The 23963-nt window shown below is 45.8% G+C and overlaps 1 protein-coding gene across 11 annotated transcripts in view; it reads right to left on the bottom strand.

Annotated features, from left to right (window-relative positions):
- tex11 (testis expressed 11) overlaps nt 1–23963 on the bottom strand; it is a 454209-nt gene that overhangs the window by 154440 nt on the left and 275806 nt on the right. For 8 of the 11 annotated variants that reach the window (XM_070882608.1, XM_070882603.1, XM_070882605.1 and 5 more), the window contains 3 exons: nt 22544–22622; nt 18180–18329; nt 16830–16938 (listed from right to left, as the gene is read on the bottom strand). In XM_070882608.1, the coding sequence (XP_070738709.1) occupies nt 16830–16938; nt 18180–18329; nt 22544–22622 (338 nt within the window). Of the gene's footprint in view, nt 1–139; nt 227–310; nt 571–16829; nt 16939–18179; nt 18330–22543; nt 22623–23963 lie in introns of all 11 variants that reach the window. The other 3 variants (XR_011593569.1, XR_011593571.1, XR_011593570.1) reach the window with 2 other exon arrangements.

Here is a 23963-nt window from a genome sequence, read left to right as displayed (position 1 = left end):
AGAACACAATGTTAATGGCATGTAATCAGCATGGAGACTTTCCCCCATATGAATGCATGCATGAAATGATGCCGAGATGTGGAAGTGTATTGTCCCTGCAAATTAAGTGTCATTGCTAAGGCTTGAAGACTGACTGTACCTGTTCAGAGTGGTTTTGAATAAAGGAGGTACTTGAGTGTTTTCAGAGGTTGCCCTTTGCAGAAATGAGTTCCCTGACACCCAGGTGCTGAGGGAGAAAGAATCTAAGAAGTAAGGAGGTTCATGAAGGCTGTATGAGAGGATAGGTATTAACAACAGTGCCTTGACTTACCTTGGCTATCCATGTGAGGTCATTAAACCTCTTCCTGCACTGTCTCACAGTTCTTGGATGGCTACAGATAGTAGCACCCGCCCCCGAGGGTGCTGCTCCTGCTTCAGATGTTGCTCTTCTTCTTCCTACTGGTCAGAAAGTGATGCTTCCCTCTAACTGACGGCAGCCTTTTAAAGGTTTCACCAGAAATGTATTTCATCCATCCCAAGTGGGTTGGGAATGGTAATCCTATCAGGCTGGTAGTACCACTCCAAACCTGTCTGCAAAGCAAATGAAAGCCCAGTAGGAAATGTCAACAGGTTAGTGGCTGATTCACATTGGCAGATGGCATTCCCGCTCCACCTTATCCGAACGGGTGGGATATCCAGGCCCTGATCTCATTGCATGCAGATGACTGACTCCTGCTTGCCTGCCCTCCTCTATCCTCACCCGGGTCAGGTTGAGCAGCTGGCTCACTGAGTGACTTGTCCATGGAACAACACGAGGCATCTGGCATCCCAGACATGCGACAACTTATCTTTGCTCAAAAGATCGTAAAATGATCAGCACATAAACCTAGCTGCTTGCAAGTTTTACGTTCCTGATCAAGTAATTAGATTCTTAAATCCCCTAACACTATCTCCAGAAATCTGTGTCTTAGCATCAAATGGCAAAGACTTTTGTAGTCTTTTACACATTTGCTTTCCAGTTACATCTGCTACTTGTCTTTGAGCCAGATAAGCATTTCCCTGCAAGTACTGTCCAGATTCTTCCCTAGTTTCTTAAATTTCTTCTGTAATCTTCAGAGGTTAAATCATAAGCCCTGAAAATATCATGCTTTACAATATTATAGTTTATACTATCGACAGGATTGACATGAGAAATAGCCACAATGGATCTTCTGCTTAGTAACATTGCATGTTGGTTGGCCCATTCATTTTTGTTCTATTCATGGCGATTGGTTAACAATTCAACTATCAATATATAAAATTATAAATACCACCTCCCTCTTTAAAATTTGGACTAAGATTGACTTTAATAAAATGGTGGGCCCAATTTCTGTGACCCCAGTTACCGAACTTGTCACGGATGCAATGTTTCACTGTCAGTTTAAGTGCATGACGTCGGTCTTTCTCCTTCTATTCTGCCCAATGCTAGCACTGTTTCTCCTTTTTGGCCTTAAATTTGTTTTGTTCCTGCAATCTGCATTGCTCTCGTTCTCCTTATCATCTCTATCACTCAAGCTCGAATTGAAAATCATGTTCTTTTAATTGAAACTCGTTGGACGGCAACTCAAGCTTTTGATTTGAAAATTTGTTGTTACTGATTCTGTTCCATTTACCTCTAAATTTCAACTGTTTCAAATCACCTTCGATAGCAATGTAACACTGTTTCCAAGGTAGTTGCCACTAATGGTTACAATTCGATCTTAACAAAAATACAGTCTCAATTCAGTAGCATTAGTCACTCACAAAAGCAGTCCAAATGTCTATTATGGGAGTTGACTCACACTGCCTTATATTTAACCTTGTAACAACGGAACCCCCTTGTAACCTGAACTGGACGTCCGTGTCTTTTGCATCTATACTTCTTTAATTTCTCTGACAGCAGACTAGTTGACACTAGATAAGGCAAGGCTTGGTTTGAATTATTAGGCTGATTTATTCCATAGGAAGTTGAACATATAGAATAGTTATGATCAGATACATTTAATTCAATCGATACAACTTATCTCCACATAACATAAAAATAATGAAAAGGCTACGCTGTCCCACTTCAATGAATTGTCTTCCTTGATTTTCAGACTAATTCCTCTGCATTCTGTTCTTTTGAGCCTGTCTTTCCTGTGGCCATTTGCCTCAACATCCTCGCTGTTGCAAAAGTTAGACTGCCTTTTTGGTCCTTGTGTCTCTCTTCTTCACCACCAGACAATGGTCAAAAGGTTTTCCAACACAATGGGTGAGAAGTTTTTCTCTGATCAACTGATACACTGAGGACTGGACAGTCAAACATATTTTCCATATAGTATTCCTATTTATGAAAGGGAAATCATATTTAGCAAATTTATTAGAGTTATTTGAGGATGTAACTAGCAGGGTAGATAAAGGGGAACCAGTGGATGTAATATATTTGGATTTTCAAAAGGTATTTGATAAGATGCCACATAAAAAGTTGCTACACAAGATAAGGGCTCATGGGGTTGAGGGTAATATATTTGCATGGTTAGCAGATTGGTTAACAGAGAGAAAAGGATAAACAGGTAATTTTCCGGTTGGCAAGCCATAGCTAGTGAGGTGCCACAAGGATCAGTGCTTGGGCTTCAGCTATTTACAATCTATATTAATGATTTAGATAAAGGGACTGAGTGCAATGTATCCAAGTTTGCTGAAGGTACAAAGTTAGGTTGGAAAATAAGATGTGAGGAGGTCACAAACAGCCTGCAAAGGGATATAGACAGGTTAAGTGAGTGGGCAATAAGGTGGCAGGTGGAGTATAATGTGAGGAGATGTGAGGAGACTTTGGTAGGAAGAATAGAAAAACAGAATATTTTTTAAATGGTGAGAAACTTTTAAATGTTGGTATTCAGAAAGATTTAGGTGTCCTCGTACAGGAAACACAGAAAATTAGCATGCAGGTCCAGCAAACAATTTGGAAGGCAAATGGCATGTTGGCCTTTATTGCAAAAAGGTTGGAGTAGAAGTGTAAGGAAGTCTTACTACAATTGTACAGGGCTTTGTGAGACCACACCTGGGGTACTGTGCACAGTTTTGGTCTCCTTATCTGAGAAAGGACATACATGCCTCAGATTTACTAAATTGTTCCCTGGGATGGAAGAGTTGTCTATGAGGAGACATTGAGCAGATTGGGTCCATACTCTCTGGAGTTTAGAAGAATGAGAGGTGATCTCGTTGAAACAAATAAGATTCTGAGGGGGATTTACAGGGTAGATGCTGAGAGGTTGTTTCCCCTGGCTGGAGAGTCTAGAACGAGGCGTCTAGTCTCAGGTAAGGGGTTAGCCATTTAAGATTGAAATGAGGCAGAAATTCTTCACTCAAAAGATTGTGAATCTTTGGCATTCTCTACTCCAAAGGGCTGTGGATGTTGAGCTGTTGAGTATCTTCAAGGCTGAGATAGATTTTTCAACTATAGGAGAATCAAGAGATAGAAACATAGAAAATAGGAAGAGCAGTGCAAGGAAGGTAGTCCAGGGGACCCCTGCAGTCATCCCCCTGCAAAACAGATACACTGCTTTGAGTACTGTAGCGGGGGATGACTCATCAGGGGAGGGCAGAAGCAGCCAAGTTCATGGCACTGTGGCTGGCTCTGTTGCACAGGAGGGCAGGAAAAAGAGTGGGAGAGCGATAGTGATAGGGGATTCAATTGTAAGGGGAATAGATAGGCATTTCTGCGGTCGCAACCGAGACTCCAGGATGGTATGTTGCCTCCCTGGTGCAAGGGTCAAGGATGTCTCGAAGCGGGTGCAGGACATTCTGAAAAGGGAGGGAGAACAGCCAGTTGTCGTGTGCACACTGGTACCAATGACATAGGAATGAGGTCCTACGAGACAAATTTAAGGAGCTAGGAGCTAAATTAAAAAGTAGGACCTCAAAAGTAGTAATCTCGGGATTGCTACCAGTGCCACGTGCTAGTCAGAGTAGGAATCGCAGGATAGTGCAGATGAATACGTGGCTTGAGCAGTGGTGCAGCAGGGAGGGATTCAAATTCCTGGGGCATTGGAACCGGTTCTGGGGGAGGTGGGACCAGTACAAACCGGACGGTCTGCACCTGGCCAGGACCGGAACCAATGTCCCAGGGGGAGTGTTTGCAAGTTCTGTTGGGGAGGAGGTAAACTAATATGGCAGGGGGATGGGAACCAATGCAGGGAGACAGAGGGAAACAAAATGGAGACAAAAGCAAAAGACAGAAAGGAGATGAGTAAAAGCGGAGGGCAGAGAAACCCAAGGCAAAAAACAAAAAGGGCCAATGTACAGCAAAATTCTAAAGGGTCAAAGTGTAATATAAGAACATAAGAATTAGGAACAGGAGTAGGCCATCAAGCCCCTCGAGCTTGCTCCGCCATTCAAAAAGATCATGGCTGATCTGGCTGTGGACTCAGCTCCACTTACCCGCCCGCTCCCCATAACCCTTAATTCTCTTATTGGTTAAAAATCTATCTATCTGTGACTTGAATACATTCAATGAGCTACACTACACTCTGTCCCCTCTTCCAGGTCATCTATGTATATTGTAAACAGTTGTGGACCCAGCACTGATCCCTATGGCACACCACTAACCACCGATTTCCAACCTGAAAAGGACCCATTTATCCCGACTCTCTGCTTTCTTTTAGCCAGCCAATTCTCGATCCATGCTAATACATTTCCTCGGAATCCATGTACCTTTATCTTCCGCAGTAACCTTTTGTGTGGCACCTTATCGAATGCCTTTTGGAAATCTAAATACACCACATTCATCGGTACACCTCTATCCACCATGCTCGTTATATCCTCAAAGAATTTCAGTAAATTAGTTACACATGATTTCCCCTTCATGAATCCATGCTGCGTCTGCTTGATTGCACTATTCCAATCTAGATGTCCCGCTATTTCTTCCTTAATGATAGCTTCAAGCATTTGCCCCACTACAGATGTTAAACTAACTGGCCAATAGTTACCTGCCTTTTGTCTGCCCCCTTTTTTAAACAGAGGCGTTACATTAGCTGCTTTCCAATCCACTGGTACCTCCCCAGAGTCCAGAGAATTTTGGTAGATTATAACGAATGCATCTGCGATAACTTCTGCCATCTCTTTTAATACCCTGGGATGCATTTCATCAGGACCAGGGGACTTGTCTACTTTGAGTCCCATTAGCCTGTCCAGCACTACCCCCCTAGTGATAGTGATTGTATCAAGGTCCTTCCTTCCCACATTCCCGTGACCAGCAATTTTTGGCATGGTTCTTGTGTCTTCCACTGTGAAGACCGAAGCAAAATAATTGTTTAACGTCTCAGCCATTTCCACATTTCCCATTACTAAATCCCCCTTCTCATCTTCGAAAGGACCAACATTTACTTTAGTCACTCTTTTCCGTTTTATATATCGGTAAAAACTTTTACTATCCGTTTTTATGTTTTGCGCAAGTTTACTTTCGTAATCTATCTTTCCTTTCTTTATTGTTTGCTTAGTTATTCTTTGCTGTCGTTTTAAATTTTCCCAATCTTCTAGTTTCCCACTAACCTTGGCCATCTTATACGCATTGGTTTTTAATTTGATACTCTCCTTTATTTCCTTGGTTATCCACAGCTGGTTATCCCTTCTCTTACCGCCCTTCTTTTTCACTGGAATATATTTTTGTTGAGCACGATGAAAGAGCTCCTTAAAAGTCCTCCACTGTTCCTCAATTGTGCCACCATTTAGTCTGTGTTCCCAGTCTACTTTAGCTAACTCTGCCCTCACCCCACTGTAGTCCCCTTTGTTTTAAGCATAGTATGCTCGTTTGAGACACTACTTCCTCACCCTCAATCTGCATTACAAATTCAACCATACTGTGATCACTCATTCCGAGAGGATCTTTTACTAGGAGATCGTTTATTATTCCTGTCTCATTACACAGGACCAGATCTAAGATAGCTTGCTCCCTTGTAGGTTCTGTAACATACTGTTCTAAGAAGCAATCCCGTATGCATTCTATGAATTCCTCCTCCAGGCTATCCCGTGCGATTTGATTTGACCAATCGATATGTAGGTTAAAATCCCCCATGATTACTGCCGTTCCTTTTTCACATGCCTCTATATTCCCTTGATTATTGTCCGCCCCACCGTGAAGTTATTATTTGGGGGCCTATAAACTACGCCCAATAATGATTTTTTCCCCTTACTATCTCTAATCTCCACCCACAATGATTCAACATTTTGTTCATTAGAGCCAATATAATCTCTCACAACTGCCCTGATAACATCCTTTATTAACAGAGCTACCCCACCTCCTTTCCCTTCTTGTCTATCCTTCCGAATTGTCAGATACCCCTGTATGTTTAATTACCAGTCTTGGCCACCCTGCAACCACGTTTCTGTAATGGCCACCAAATCACACCCATTTGTAATGATTTGTGCCGTCAACTCATTTACTTTATTTCGAATGCTGCGTGCGTTTAGGTAAAGTGTTTTAATACTAGCTTTTAAAACATGATTTTTAGTTTTGACCCCTCCTGCAGCCCCTTTATATTCATACATATTGTCCCTTCCTATCACCTTGTCGTTTACACTTACCCCAATGCTACTCGGCTCTGTTGCCTCCTGCCTTTTGCATTCTTTCTTGGGGTCCTGTTCATCTGCGCTCTCACCCACCCTAACTAGCTCAGAGCCCTCTCCTGGGTTCCGAATACTCCTCGCATTGAGGCACCGAGCTTTCAGGCTTGCCTTTTTATTAGTGGGAAAGCGAGTTGTGTAGAGGACACAGAGAGGCTGCAAAGAGATTTAGATAGGTTAAGCGAACGGGCTAAGGTTTGGCAGATGGAATACAATGTTGGAAAATGTGAGGTCATCCACCTTGGAAAAAAAAAACAGTAAAAGGGAATATTATTTGAATGGGGAGAAATTACAACATGCTGCGGTGCAGAGGGACCTGGGGGTCCTTGTGCATGAATCCCAAAAAGTTAGTTTGCAGATGCAGCAGGTAATCAGGAAGACGAATGGAATGTTGGCCTTCATTGCGAGAGGGATGGAGTACAAAAGCAGGGAGGTCCTGCTGCAACTGTACAGAGTATTGGTGAGGCCGCACCTGGAGTACTGCGTGCAGTTTTGGTCACCTTACTTAAGGAAGGATATACTAGCCTTGGAGGGGGTACAGAGACGATTCACTAGGCTGATTCCAGAGATGAGGGGGTTACCTTATGATGATAGATTGAGTAAACTGGGTCTTTACTCGTTGGAGTTCAGAAGGATGAGGGGTGATCTTATAGAAACATTTAAAATAATGAAAGGGATAGACAAGATAGAGGCAGAGAGGTTGTTTCCACTGGTCGGGGAGACTAGAACTAGGGGGCACAGCCTCAAAATACGGGAGAGCCAATTTAAAACCGAGTTGAGAAGGAATTTCTTCTCCCAGAGGGTTGTGAATCTGTGGAATTCTCTGCCCAAGGAAGCAGTTGAGGCTAGCTCATTGAATATATTCAAATCACAGATAGATAGATTTTTAACCAATAAGGGAATTAAGGGTTATGGGGAGTGGGCAGGTAAGTGAAGCTGAGTCCACGGCCAGATCAGCCATGATCTTGTTGAATGGCGGAGCAGGCTCGAGGGGCTAGATGGCCTACTCCTCTTCCTAAATCTTATGTTCCTATGTCGGTGCAGGAGTAGGCCATTCGGCCCTTCGAGCCTGCACTGCCATTCAATGAGTTCATGGCTAAACATGCAACTTCAGTACCCCATTCCTGCTTTCTCGCCATACCCCTTCATCCCCCTAGTAGTAAGGACTACATCTAACTCCTTTTTAAATATATTTAATGAATTGATCTCAACAACTTTCTGTGGCAGAGAATTCCACAGATTCACAACCCTCTGGGAGAAAAAATTCCTTCTCAACTCGGTTTTAAATTGGCTCCCCCGTATTTTGAGGCTGTGCCCCCTAGTACTAGTCTTCCCGACCAGTGGAAAAAACCTTTCTGTCTCTATCCTGTCTATCCCTTTCATTATTTTAAGTGTTTCTATAAGATCATCCCTCATCCTTCGGAACTGCAACGAGTTAAGACCCAGTCTACTCAATCTATCATCATAAGGTAACCCCCTCATCTCCAGAATCAGCCTAGTGAATCGTCTCTGTACCCCCTCCAAGGCTAGTATATCCTTCCTTAAGTACGGTGACCAAAACTGCAAGCGGTACTCCAGGTGCGGCCTCACCAATACCCTGTACAGTTGCAGCAGGACCTCCCTGCTTTTGTACTCCATCCCTCTCGCAATGAAGGCCAACATTCCATTCGCCTTCCTGATTACCTGCTGCACCTGCAAACTAACATTTTGGGATTCATACACAAGGATCTCTAAAAGAGTTTCATACACAAGGACCCCCAGGTCCCTATGCACCGCAGCATGTTGTAATTTCTCCCCATTCAAATAATATTCCCTTTTACTGTTTTTTTTTTCCAAGGTGGATGACCTCACATTTTCCGACATTGTATTCCATCTGCCAAACCTTAGCCCATTCACTTAATCTATCTAAATCTCTCTGCAGCCTCTCTGTGTCCTCTGCATAACCCGCTTTCCCACTAATCTTTGTGTCATCTGCAAATTTTGTTACACTGCACTCTGTCCCCTCTTCCAGGTCATCTATGTATATTGTAAATAGTTGTGGTCCCAGCACCGATCCCTGTGGCACACCACTAACCACTGATTTCCAACCCGAAAAGGACCCATTTATCCCGACTTTCTGCTTTCTGTTAGCCAGCCAATTCTCGATCCATGCTAATACATTTCCTCTGACTCCGCGTACCTTTATCTTCTGCAGTAACCTTTTGTGTGGCACCTTATCGAATGCCTTTTGAAAATCTAAATACACCACATCCATCGGTACACCTCTATCCACCATGCTCGTTATATCCTCAAAGAATTCCAGTAAATTAGTTACACGTGATTTCCCCTTCATGAATCCATGTTGCGTCTGCTTGATTGCACTATTCCTATCTGGATGTCTCGCTATTTCTTCCTTAATGATAGTTTCAAGCATTTTCCCCACTACAGATGTTAAACTAACCGGCCTATAGTTACCTGCCTTTTGTCTGCCCCTTTTTTAAACAGATGCGTTACATTAGCTGCTTTCCAATCCGATAGTACCTCCCCAGAGTCCAGAGAATTTTGGTGGATTATAACGAATGCATCTGATATAACTTCTACCATCTCTTTTAATATCCTGGGATGCATTTCATCAGGACCAGGGGACTTGTCTACCTTCAGTCCCATTAGCCTGTCCAGCACTACCCCCCTAGTGATAGTGATTGTCTCAAGGTCCTCCCTTCCCACATTCCCGTGACCAGCAATTTTTGGCATGGTTTTTGTGTCTTCCACTGTGAAGACCGAAGCAAAATAATTGTTGAAGGTCTCAGCCATTTCCACATTTCCCATTATTAAATCCCCCTTCTCATCTTCTAAGGGACCAACATTTACTTTAGTCACTCTTTTCCGTTTTATATATCGGTAAATGGTATTGTGTTCCTAACACAGATGAGACTGCACACAGGGAGGTTAAAGTAACAGTGACCTCAGTCTTTATTAAGAATCTCCAGAGTGAGGAACAGACCTTAGGGGCCGGCTTATATACAGTGCTCCCAAGGGATGCTGGGATCCCTTAGGACTTCAGGGGATGCACTCCCTGGTGGAGGGACATGGGAGTGCATGCTTTACAGATACACAACAAATGGGATCTGGCGGGAAAGTGGAGTTGAGGTCGAAGATCAGTCATGATATTGAATGGCGGAGCAGGCTCGAAGGGCCGTATGGCCTACTACTGCATCTAATTCTGATGTTCTTCTCTAATGGATTACATTGCTTTGGCTGTCTCATGACAGCACTTTTCATTGTCATAATTATAAGGCAACTGACATTGGTATTGGTGTCAATTTTGTGCTGCCTGCCAACTATCATGATTGTAGTGCAAAGCCTAGCGTGGAACACGCTACTGACAACCTGCGCGCTCAGCAGGGGGATGAAGGTTACATTGCTAGAGTGAGGGTAGCTTTACTTAGAGCTAGTCTGCTCCTCTTCAAGGCAGTCTGCAGCTTTTAAAACTGAACTGCCTTCTGCAGCTAAATTTAAAAAAATATTTCAGCACTAGGCAGTTTGTACCTCCTAAAGATGAGCTGTGTTCTGCAGATAAAAATGTTTTTAAATTGCTTCAGCACTCGAAAGTCTGTTCCTCTTAAAGGTGAGCTGCCTACTGCCGATCAAAAATGCTAAAAGTGCTTCAGCACTAACAAATGGCTCAACAGGCCAGGGTCTCGAATGCAGCAGTCGAGCTTTGTGCAGGGGATCAACATTGGAAGAGAGGCCCTTTACCCAAAGTGGGCCAGGAGGCCCTCCAGAAAAAAGAATGTGGGACCAGGTCACCGAGGCAATCACTTCCAGCACTATCCTACCCAGGACCTGGCTCCAATGCCGAAAGAAGTTTCATTACCTCAGACGAGTGGTCAAGGTCAGTGAATGCATCATCAAAAGCCGTTCCTAACAACTGCACCACTAGCCAAACGCACTGCTCAATGCACGATACCCCGCTATTACTCACCTACCAACAATCTCTACCTAAAACGAGGCACATCTCTCATTCCTAGCTTCACCTCATCCCCTTGGAGACGGTGCTGGTCATTCTTGGCAGGGGATGGCTGAGCTCTTGGACAGCAGTGGGGCAGAAAGAATACAAGCTGCCAGTATCCTCATCTGTTATCCTCCTACTCACATCCCACAATCTCTTCTGATTTACAAGCTGCACATGGTATAAGCATGCACATCTTGCTTTAACATCCCTCCTCCCCTCGCCACAACCCTACCCTTGTGTCTTACTCATTTTAGACACCCAGGAAATCCAGCCTGCCCAGCCAGTGATTGACCAAGGAGAGGACAGTGAAGAAGAAACACCATCACTTGATTTCACACTCATAGGCACTAGCTCCTCGAGATCATATACAAGGCCACCTGCTGTGTCACCCACTGAAAGTCAGCAGCCTTCCACCAGTTATGCTGCAGTCACTAGGGTAGCACTGTGTAAGAGCATTAGGATGGGCAAAGGCACACGCAAGAGTGTCATTAAGGGAATGCAAAAAAGTGATTAGTTGATTTTTTGATGTAATATTGGATGCATATATGGATAAAATTGGATTGGAAAATTTGCTTTGTGGTGGTTTTTATTTCAGCATTGTGGCCAAGAGGATCTGTGATGGTCAGAAATAGAGGGAAGTTAAGGTTTGGGACAAATTTTGAAGGGGAATTGGGGTTGTGTTCACTAGTACCACAGGCAGATGATTCGATTCCGGATATCCCGGCCAGAAAGAGGCTGTCTGGGTTGCCTCCTTCCTTCCGTTTACTCCTCTTCTGTTTCTTCCTCCCTCTGCGAGCAGCTTGCCCCCTTTGCTGCCTCTGCTCCATCTCCGGGTGATGCTGCAGCCCAAGGAGGACTGTAACTGGAGCCCCCAAAACTGGGAGCAAGTGATATTCTCAGAGGCCTTCCTTTAAGAGCCAAAGTCTTCCAAATGTCCAGCAGCATTCCCTATATAATTTAACAACTTTTAAAATGTATTGCACCAAGCCATGATAATAAAATGTAAAGAAACCAGTCCAAAAGCAAAAATCTAAATTTACCTGAAAGTTGTGTGTCCCTATAAAAAGTGCTGGCAGCGGTTCCGTTGTGCTGCTGCACGCACATTCTTCTGTGCATAGTTTGGAGAGAGGAAGGTATTAAGAGCGGCGACATCCAAAATCACAGATCATGTGTCAATTCAGGCGATGCACAATCTGACAATTGACATCACAATCCAGATCGTTTAAATATGGGAAGCGAGCACAGACAATCGAAGTGCTGGTGACCTGCCTGTCATGTATCTTACATTATTATATATAACTGTATCCTAACATGCTATACATGACTGTAATAAGAGATGACCTGTAACCACTAACATACCTTACCACTTGCAAGACACAGGTATATAAGGACAGGTCTCAGGCAAGTGCAGCATTCCAGAGCTGTAAAATAAAGGTGCAGGTCCAGAGTGACCTTGACTGCACTACATGCCTCGTGTGAATCTGTACTGAGGGGACAGAACTTTACAGTGGCGACGAGTTACACGATTACAGAATCCACAGAATGGCGAACAACGGATCAGATGAAAAGTACAATGCGGGAGACAATTGGGAGGACTTTATAGAAAGGCTCCAGCAAAGCTTTGTAACCAAAGACTGGTTAGGCGACGATAAGTCAGACAAGAGAAGAGTCCATCTCTTGACCAGCTGTGGCTCGAAAACATACGCTTTAATGAAGGATCTGTTGGCACCCGAGAAACCAGCAAGCAAGTCGTTTGAAGAATTGAGCACACTGGTAAGAGACCACCTGAAGCCAGCGAGCAGCCTACACATGGCCAGACACAGGTTCTACGACTACAGACGCTGTGTGGGCCAGAGCATACCCGACTTCGTGGCGGAACTTCGGAGGTTGGCTAGTTTATGTGAGTTCTCCGATGAACTGAGGAGAGAAATGCTGAGAGACTTTTTCATTGAAGGAATAGGCCACGCAGGCATATTCCGAAAGCTCATAGAGACCAAGAACCTGACCTTAGAGGCAGCAGCACTGGTTGCACAGACATTCTTGGTAGGGGAAGAAGAAACGAGGTTGATTTACAATGCAGGTACGACAACTAATGAAATATCGAAAAAGAAGTTCACAGCACTAAACATGCTGCTACCCCCACACACAGACAAAACCGGGAGAACAGGCTCTCGACAGCAGGTAGAAGCCATCAAGGGCCACAGGAATGGCCGTTCACACCTCACCAACCCACAATGCGAGCAATCAACTACAAACTGAGGGAAGCTCAAGAGAGATCAGCCAGACACAGCTCATTCTTTGGGAACACTTTAAACAATAGAACAGGTCTGTGCTGGAGGTGTGGGGGTGGGCGCTCGTCAAGGGGATGTCGATTTCAGCAGGCTGTTTGCAGAAATTGTGAATATACAGGGCATTTGGCCCGCATGTGCAAAAAAACAGCAGCTCGGCTGGTATACGAATCGGATGGGTCGGAAAGCGGACCAGAAGATGGTGGGGACAGTACCCGGGACACCGATGTACAGCGGGTCAACACGATCAATGGCCGCTGCTCCTACAACAGGATGCTTCCTATAATGATGAGGGTCCTACTCAACGGGATATCTGTCAACATGGAGCTGGATACGGGAGCGAGTCAATCTTTCATGGGCGCTCAACAATTTGAACAACTGTGGCCGCATAAAAGAGACAGACCAAAACTCACAAGGGTCGACACCACACTAAGGACCTATACCAAAGAAATCGTACCAGTCCTCGGCAGCGCCATGCTCTCTGTCACACACAAAGGGACAGTGAACCGACTTCCCCTGTAGATTGTCCCCGAGACCCCCCAGCACTGCTGGGGAGAAGCTGGTTGGCAAAACTAAACTAGAAATGGGATGATGTCCATGCCATATCATTAGAGGAACGGACCTCCTGCTCAACGGTTATAAAGCGATTTGAACATCTCTTTCAGCCAGGTGTGGGCACTTTCAAAGGGGCCAAAGTCAAAATCTACATCACACAGGATGCGAGACTGGTCCATCACAAGGCCAGAGCTGTACCCTATGTGATGAGGGAAAAGATTGAACACGAACTAGACAGGCTTGTGCGGGAAGGCATTATATCACCTGTGGAATTTAGCGACTGGGCAAGTCCCATCGTCCCAGTCATGAAGCCTGATGGATCTGTACGAATCTGTGGGGACTACAAATCTACCATAAACAGAGTCTCCCTACAGGACCAGTACCCGCTGCCCAGAGCGGAGGACTTATTTGCCACATTGACTGGAGGTAAACTCTTCTCAAAATTAGACCTCACATCTGCATATATGTCATAAGAATTGACCGAGGAATCCAAGCTACTCACCACCATCAACACACATTGAGGCCTTTTCATGTACAATCGATGCCCATTCGGCATCAGGTCGGCAGCTGCCATATTCCAGCGCAACATGGAGAGTCTGCTCAAGTCCATCCCGGGGACGGTTGTATTTCAAGACGACATACTTATCACGGGCAGGGACACCGACTCCCATCTCCGTAATTTGGAGGAAGTACTAAAATGGTTGGATCGGGTAGGCATACGAGTCAAGAAATCCAAGTGCCTGTTTCTCGCACCCGAGGTTGAATTTTTGGGCAGAAGGATTGCCGATGATGGAATCCGCCCAACAGAGTCCAAAACAGAAGCAATTCGCCTGGCACCCAGGCCCCGGAATGTCTCAGAACTGCGCGCCTTTCTCGGGCTACTCAATTACTTTGGGAACTTTATGCAGAACTTAAACACACTGCTGGAGCCTCTCCACGTGCTACTCAGGAAGGGGTGCGATTGGTTTTGGGGGGCCACCCAGGAACGCGCCTTCAATAAGGCACGCAACCTTCTGTGTTCCAACAATGTTTTGACTTTCTTTGACCCAGGTAAAAAGCTAGTTCTCACATGCGATGCGTCAGCGTATGGGGTCGGGTGCGTTTTGCAACATGTCTATAGTGCGGGCAAATTACAACCCATAGCTTATGCCTCCAGGTTTACTTTCGCGGGCGGAGCGCGGGTACGGAATGGTAGAGAAGGAGGCACTCCCGTGCGTGTACGGTGTCAAAAAGATGCACCAATACCTTTCGGGGCCAAGTTCGCATTAGAAACCGACCACAAGCCCCTCATGTCCCTCCTATCCGAGAGCAAGGCAATAAACGGCAACGCCTCGGCACGAATTCAACGGTGGGCACTCATGCTAGCGTCCTACGACTACACAATAAGGCACAGACAACTGTGCCGACGCGCTCAGCAGGCTACCCCTGGCGACCACGGAAGGGTCTGACGAACAGGACTGTGAGATAGTCATGGCAATCAATGCCTTTGAGTCCACAGGTTCGCCCATGACGGCTCGCCAAATCAGAGCCTGGACGGCCAGCGACCCCACGTTATCCTTAGTAAAAAGATGTGTCCTAACCGGCGACTGGGCAGAGGCTCGCGATGCCTGCCCCGAGGAATTAAAACCCTTTCACAGGCGCATGCATGAGCTATCACTACAAGCAGACTGCCTGATGTGGGGCAGCCGAGTAGTCATGCCTCTGCGAGGCAGAGAGGCATTTGTCCGGGAGCTCCACCGTGAGCACCCGGGGATCGTTCTCATGAAGGCCATAGCCAGATCCCACGTCTGGTGGCCTGGTATTGACGCGGACTTGGAGCTCTGCGTCCGAAGGTGCACCATTTGTGCCCAACTCAGCAATGCCCCCAGGGAGGCTCCACCGAGCCCCTGGCCCTGGCCTACCAAACCGTGGTCGTGGGTGCACGTAGACTATGTGGGCCCATACATGGGCAAAATGTTCCTCGTAGTTGTAGATGCATTTTCAAAGTGGATGGAATGCACCATTTTAAACTCGAGCACAACCTCCACCACTGTGGAGAGCCTCGCAACCATGTTTGTAACGCACGGAATCCCTGACATATTGGTCAGTGACAATGGTCCGTGCTTCACCAGCGCAGAATTCCAAGATTTTATAATTGACCACGGCATAAATCACGTCAAGACGGCACCGTTCAAGCCGGCCTCCAACGGCCAGGCGGAGAGAGCAGTGCAAATCATTAAACAAGGCATGCTTAAAATCCAAGGTTCCATGCTGCAGGGTCGCCTGTCGCGACTGCTGCTGGCATACAGATCTCGTCCGCACTCACTGACTGGGATCCCCCCCCGCGCAACTGTTGATGAAAAGGACTTTAAAAACAAGGCTCTCATTAATCCTCCCAGACATGCACAAAATCGTTGAGGCAAAGCGCCGTAAGCTGACTGAGTACCATGACAGAAATTCGAGAGGGAGATGGAATGAGATAGGGGACAAAGTGTTTGTACTAAATTATGGCAGGGGTCCCAAATGGCTTGCAGGGACAGTAACGGGCAAGGAAGGAAACAGACTACTGGTAGTACAAATGGACAATGACAAAACCTGCCGGAGGCATGTAGACCAAGTCAAAAGCAGATTTACCAACAACACTGCGGAACCAGAGGCAGACTACAATGTGGAACTCGCACCACACCCAGTAGACAGACAGAGGGAACAAACTGAGGAAAGGGCAATCCCAACAGACAGCCCAGGCGAGTCAACAACAATCACACCAATCGAAACAGACAGCCCAGGCGAGATACCAGCAACCACACCCAAAGAAAAACAGACACCAAGGCAAACAACTGAACCACAACTCAGACGCTCCACGCGAGAGCGTAGACCACCTGAGAGACTGAACCTATAAAGACAATAAGACCTTGGGGGAGGGTGATGTCATGTATCTTACATTATTATATATAACTGTATCCTAACATGCTATACATGACTGTAATAAGATATGACCTGTAACCACCAGCATACCTTACCACCAGGGGTGCACTTGCAAGAGACAGGTATATAAGGAGAGGTCTCAGGCAAGTGCAGCATTCCAGAGCTGTGAAATAAAGGTGCAGGTCCAGAGTGACCTCGACTTCACTACATGCCTCGTGTGAATCTGTACTGAGGGGACAGGACTTTACACTGCCCAAAATGGCTGCCTCCCATTCTGTGCTGGAAGCGGGCGGCAGCATTTTTTCTTACAAACCAGCCGGCATTAAAGGCTCCAATTTCCCGGCCATAATTTCTGACAAATGAGTTCTGGTGTGTGAAACATAAACCAATGAGCTGGAGGCATTGCCCAATCATTCCGGGCAATAGGGAATGGTCATGTGAATTAACAAGCTTTAAAGTGATCATATATTCCCTTTGGCTTGGCTACTGACCTGCATCGTATTACATCCACATCAAGCTGCTTCTTTCGAAGAGATAAGGCGATCTTCAAGGCCTTTTTACATACTGATGGGTAGTGAGCAGGAGATTCCATAGATAAGGCTTTAATTTACAAGAGAATAAAAAGTATATTATCCTCCATACAGTTGGTAGACTCTACATATCGAAGACTGATTGGCAACTTTATCTAATGAGATACTATTCTTTTTGTTGGTTAATCCAGAAATCTAGGAACTGTAGCAATACTGGATTGGTGACCTCTTTCCATAGCAAATAACTATCATGAAAACAAATCGAAGATTTAAGTTCAAATAGTTTGTCCCACAATTTATTGCACGGAATTCTCTATTGGAACCATATTGTATGGATAAGTACTGAGTCAGCCACTTTGCCACAGGTAGAAGAAAAATCAGATAACAAATCTTTCAACCATCCATGGCTAACGAGGCAAAATTCAAAAAAGGGAAAGAAGATAATAAATACATTGGTGTTGAATTCCTCCACTGGAACAGCATGAAACTCCACCAGCATCCATATACACCAATAACCTCCACTCGCCCCTTAGAAGGGCATCCACATCAGCTGGGGGCAGGGAGTTGCAGAGTTTGCGTGAAATAGTTCGATCGGTATTGGTCATTTATACTTCTAATTTTTTTATTAGATTAGTTAGGATATTGTGCTCCATTCAGTCAGGTTATAAATTAGTTTAAAAAAAACAAGGTAGTCATGAATAAGCGGTCTGAGAACATTAAAATCAACCAGTATATATACTTTCTATAAAATTGATATTCTTTTCCTATTATAGTACTGTATTTAATTGCCTACATGACAAGTGAGTGTACTTCAAAAGTAGTTCATTTTGTTAAACATTGTGAGATGTTCAACTAAAAAGGTATATTAATTCAAGTATCATTATTTCATAACAATCTTAAAATATTTGAAGATGGGAATTCACAGGGAACTGTTAAGCAGTGATAACTTAAGATTTTTAAAATAATTCTTCACTAAAATTTAATAAGGAATATTTTTTACATCCTCCTGCAATGGCCATAATATTAACACTACATAGTTAGCCATTTGTAGCATCTAGCACGTCTGCCAAGAGCTAAGAATCATCATGCAGAACAGAAGGGGAATGACAGAAGAAGAATTTCATGTTAGATTACAAGGGTAACAACAGATTAGTGGTTTACTTTAGGCAGCAGTTAAATAATAGTACTTTAATATAAATGCCTTGAACGTAAGTTGTCATATCTGCAATAATCCCATTTCACAAATCAACAACTAACTCGGTGTCTACGAGTAACATAGCCAAAATCAGGACTGAAAGGGTTAATGCTTACAGGCCAGGGTTTCCAGTGTTTTGGGCTCTATCTGCTGAAGTTGTAGCACTCTCTCCAGCACATTCTCTATCTCTGGATCATTCAACTTAGTCCTGGCTTCAAACTCATACAGAAGTAACAGGGTCTCTGTGGGGTCTTTTGAGACATCACCTACAGAGATAAACAGTCACATTGGTAGTACAACAAAATGGCTACATTCAACACATCTGCATTCTTAAAGTTCAAAATATTAACATAATTACACGGACACCTTGGTCGGAATTTTCTCAAGGGAGGCAGGTTGGGGGCGGGGCCCCTCCGACTTTCACAGCAGGACATGATTTGAATGTGAGGCCTCGGATTCCCACCTGCAGGTAGCCAGATTAAGAGGTTGGCTGACTGGAGGCGGGTAGGACTCAGATGCAAGAGATAGGTCCAGGGGATGGATTGCAGGTTCGGCATGGTTGGGGATCAGTTGGGTGGGGGTCAGCATGGTCAGAGATCGTTGGGGGGTTGGGGGGACGGTCAGCATGTTTGGGGGGCTCATGGTGGGGGTTCAGGGTCGGCATGATCGGGGGATTGGGTCACCGGGGTGGGGATGGGCAGGGGATAGTCAGCCACAGGATCGGCAGAACGTCGGTGATCGGGGATCGTCCGGGGTTCGGGGATAGGTGGGGGGCGGGGGAGGGGTTGGAGATCGGCATGGGCTAGGTTGGGGGTCATGGGAGGCCGATGGGGGGTTGGGGAAAAAAGAGGATCAGGGTTCGCCACCAGAGGATTGTGGCCGGCCTCAGCATCATCAGAGAGGTGTGTTTGGGGAAGACATAATGGTGGGGACCGGAGGCCTGGGAAGGCGATCCGAGACCTCCTGAGGGGTTCTCCAATCGCAGGGGTGGGTTTTGAAGGGACCCTGGATCCAGGAGGTAGGAAAAGCCACTTATCTCCTGATGCAACAGTTCCCGCCTCAGTTTAACTGCTGGGTTTCACGAGTTGTGTGAAACTCGCCCACATGCAGTTAAATTCAAAATGGAGGTGAAAAAAAGAAGCTGCCAGCCTCAATACAATATTTAAATTAAGGTACCATCCCCTGGGAGCAGTCACCCACCCCTGTCCCGTCTCCGTCAAAACTGGAAGTGGGTGGGTTGGAGACTGGATCAGGTCGGTAATCCCATTTTTAACAATTTAATTGCCCCCAAGGTCCAAACTCACTGCTTTTTTGGGGGACAATTCTGGCCATTAGCATTGAACACTGAATAGTGAAGCTAAATTACAAAATAGAACAGCCAATACAAAAGCAACTTGTCGCATAGAAATACTGCAGTAAAAAGGAATATTCAGCAGGCGTTGCTGTACTGGGAGAAAGGAACATGTTCAAGCATCTCTCCAAAAATGTGACAAGTAAAACTTCTCTACAGAGTTTATTGTTTGCCAATCAGGTTCCATCATTTAGACTGAAGGTTAGATGACATGTGTTGGAGATATGTTTTGGAACTACGGCTAAGAAATTACTTCTGGCTATATTTTTGTCCACCACATGAATGAAGTGGATTGCCCGTCGGTTGTAGAACTCGCCCAATTTTCATCCTATTGAAATTAATGTAATGAATGGAGCTCAATAGCAGTGGTTCTAATACTAGGTAGACGATCCACTCTACCAGGTTATCATCCTTGCATTGCAGACGAAAGATTACCCCACGGTTCCTCACTCCAGATTGGAAAATTGGAAGCCAGCGCAGAGCAAGACTATCTGAAGTTCCCACAAGAGTTGTTTATTTTAAACTGTTCATATGGACACCAATCAAAAATTGTAACACTAATCTCATGAGTCTCTTATATACAAACTATCATCATAGGCAGTCCCTCGGAATCGAGGAAGACTTGCTTCCACTCTTAACATGAGTTCTTCGGTGGCTGTACAGTCCAATGCGAGAACCACAATCTCTGTCACAGGTGGGACAGATAGTCGTTGAGGGAAGGGGTGGGTGGGACTGGTTTGCCGCATGCTCTTTCCGCTGTCTGCGCTTGATTTCTGTATGCTCTCGGCGACGAGACTCGAGGAGCTCAACCCCCTCCTGGATGCACTTCCTCCATTTAGGGCAGTCTTTGGCCAGGGACTCCCAGGCGTCAGTGGGGATGTTGCACTTTATCAGGGAGGTTTTGAGGATGTCCTTGTAATGTTTCCACTGCCCACCTTTGGCTCGTTTGTCGTGAAGGAGTTCAGAGTAGAGCGCTTCCTTTGGGAGTCTCATGTCTGGCATGCGAACTATGTGGCCTGCCCAGCAGAGCTGATCAAGTGTGGTCAGTGCTTCAAAGCTGGGGATGTTGGCCTGGTTGAGGAAGCTAACGTTGGTGCATCTGTCCTCCCAGGGGATTTGTCGGATCTTGCAGAAACATCGTTGGTGGTATTTCTCCAGCGACTTGAGGTGTCTACTGTACATGGTCCATGTTTCTTAGCCATACAGGAGGGCGGGTATTACTACAGCCCTATAAACTGTTGGCCATGATCCTGACCAATGGATCCCTACAGCTTTGAGTTTTGAGGGCCTGGTCTTCAAACACTCTTTTCCTCAGGTGGCCGAAGGCTGCACTGGCGCACTGGAGGCGGTGTTGGATCTCGTCGTCAATGCCTGCGCTTGTTGATAGGAGGCTCCCAAGATAAGGGAAGTGGTCTACATTGTCCAGGGCCACAGCGTGGATCTTGATGACTGGGGGGCAGTGTTGTGCGACGAGGACAGGCTGGTGGAGGACCTTTGTCTTACTGATGTTTAGCGCAAGGCTCATGCTTTCGTACGCCTCAGTAAATACGTCAACTATATCCTGGAGTCCAGCCACTGTGTGTGCGCAGACGCAGGCGTCGTCCGTGTACTGTAGCTCGACGACAGAGGTTGGGGTGGTCTTGAATCTGGCCTGGAGCCGGCGAAGGTTGAACAGGTTCCCACTGGTTCTATACTTTAGTTCCATTCCAGCGAATAGCTTGTCGACTGTGAGGTGGAGCATAGCAGCGAGGAATATTGAGACGAGGGTTGGGGCGATGATACAGCCCTGCTTGACCCCGGTCCGTACGTGAATTGGGTCTGTGATGGATCCGTTGGTAAGGATCACGGCTTGCATGTCGTCATGGAGCAGGTGAAGGATAGTGATGTACTTTTGGGGCATCTGAAATGGAGAAGGATGCTCCATAGATCCTTGCAGTTGAGAGTGTCAAAGTCCTGTGTAAGATCAAAGAAGGCCATGTATAAGGGTTGGCGCTGTTCCCTGCATTTTTCTTGCAGCTGTCGCGCTGCAAAAATCATGTCCGTTGTGCCCCATAGGGACGAAATCCGCACAGCGACTCCGGGAGGAGCTCCTCGGCCACAGTGAGAAGACGAGTGAGGAGGACTCTAGCGATGACTTTCCCAGTGGCTGATAGTAGGGAGATTCCTCTGTAGTTGCCACAGTCGGACTTGTCTCCTTTTTTAAAGATGGTCACGATAACTGCATCTCTAAGATCTCCCGGCATGCTCTCCTCCTTCCAGATGAGATGAGGTCATGTATCCACGCCAGCAGTACCTCTCCGCCATACTTCAGTGCCTCAGCTGGGATTCCATCCGCCCCCGTAGCCTTGCTTTTTTAGCTGTCTTATGGCTTTTTCTACCTCGTGCAGTGTTGGGGTCTCACTGAGGTGGTGGCGGGTAGCATGCTGCGGAATGGAGTCGAGAACACTCGAGTCAAAAGCAGAGTCTCGATGGAGGAAATCTTCGAAGTGCTCCTTCCAGCGGGCCCTGACTGCATCGGTGTCCTTGATGAGTATTTTCCCCGGTCTTGGCCAACAGCAGGGTGGGGCCTTGGGTGTTTGGACCGAAGGTGGCCTTAACTGCGATGAAGAATCCTCGCACATCATGGCTGTCGGCCAGCTGCTGTATAAACTATATCTGTTATGTTCAGAATAACTCCACGTGACTGTATTTTGTAAGCTCAAACTGTTGTGACCATGGTCTCTTTAATGTAACTCCAGAGTGAGGAAGCAGCATGGTAGACTGCCTTTTATAACTGCTTGCCCAGGATGTGCAGGTGACCCTTGGGTCTCCCACAGGTGCGCCCCTGGTGGCAAGTCTTACACATTGGTAATGTTTACATACATAACAATATCAACCAACTAATGGTCTAAATTCTGGCTGCCCATCAATACCAATCAGCACCTATAACTTGCATATAATATAAGGAGAATTGAAATTCTGCTTATTACATTTCTCATCTTTACCCAGACTTTTGAAATAAAATGAATTGAATTATTGGATTTGGAAATGTTAGGGTCCCTTAACCCCATCAGCCCAGGCATCAGCAGCTGCATGTGCTCAGGATCAGCAATTTACTCTGACAGATCCAGGCTATCCTTGTTTACTGACCTGCTGCTGTAGATTTCAGTGTCGCCCAAATCTCCCAACAAACTTGAATGTGCTCCTGTGCTCGAGTCAGACTCGCAATCTACAAGGACAAAATAATTATTATAAAATGCTAGGCTATGTGTGGAGATTTTCTAATATGTTTACCTCAGTAGAATGAAACATTTGAAAATGTATTTGTTTTTGTTGCAAACATTGCAGAATTTTTGAAACTCCACGGCATCATATATTGCAAATGGATTGCCAATTTTACTAAAAACGACTCATACCTCACATTCATAGCTTTACCTCATCCTCACTCACGTACCACTGTTGAAAGCCATACCAACATCTCACAGCTTGCACACACTGTCAGCTTTTCAACCATGACAGGCATATCACCCAAACACATTGCACTACACTCACTGACACTTCCCTTTCTCTTGCGGGAACAACCGGTGTCAACAGGACCTAACCAGCCTGCATAACCTGACCTTGATGCAGAAGACGGTGCTGGTTATTGAGGGGCATCGCTGAGTCCATGGCCAGTGGTGGGGCTGAAAGTATACAAGATGCTGGCATCCTCAAATATAATCCCCCACCTCGCATCCCACTTGCTCATCATCCAACAATCTCTTCTGATTTACAAGCTGTACATGGTGCAAGCATGCACCTTTTGCTTCCCCCCACCCCACCTCCTCCAAACTTAGCCTTGTGCCTTTCGCTTTTCAGATAGCCAAGAACTGACACTTGGCCAGACACTGGTGAGGAGCATGAAATAGAAGATCACCAAGGCACAGCACCAACACTCGATTTCACACTCACAGCCACCAGCTCAGATACTGATACTCCGTGTAGTTTAGAGGATAGGCTAAAGGGGGGAACTGCACGTGGTGAGTCAATGGGCATGAATGGCCTGCAGCTAGGGCAAGGGGAAAGAGTAGCTCAGGTGCCAGCTCCCCGGAGGGCGAGATTGCGCACGAGTTCTAGAAACATAGATAGAAACATAAAAAATAGGTGCAGGAGTAGGCCATTCGGCCCTTCTAGCCTGCACCGCCATTCACTGAGTTCATGGCTGAACATGCAACTTCAGTACCCCATTCCTGCTTTCTTGCCATACCCCTTGATCCCCCTAGTAGTAAGGACTTCAATCTACTCCTTTTTGAATATATTTAGTGAATTGGCCTCAACAACTTTCTGTGGTAAAGAATTCCACAGGTTCACCACTCTCTGGGTGAAGAAGTTTCTCCTCATCTCGGTCCTAAATGGCTTATCTCTTATCCTTAGACTGTGACCCCTGGTTCTGGACTTCCACAACATTGGGAACATTCTTCCTGCATCTAACCTGTCTGAACCCATCAGAATTTTAAACGTTTCTATGAGGTCCCCTCTCATTCTTCTGAACTCCAGTGAATACAAGCCCAGTTGATCCAGTCTTTCTTGA

This window comes from Pristiophorus japonicus, chromosome 6 (assembly GCF_044704955.1).
Source record: "Pristiophorus japonicus isolate sPriJap1 chromosome 6, sPriJap1.hap1, whole genome shotgun sequence".
Taxonomy (NCBI): Eukaryota; Metazoa; Chordata; class Chondrichthyes; family Pristiophoridae; genus Pristiophorus; species Pristiophorus japonicus.
Note: the sequence above shows the minus strand (reverse complement) of the source record. Positions and strands in the feature narration are given on the sequence as shown.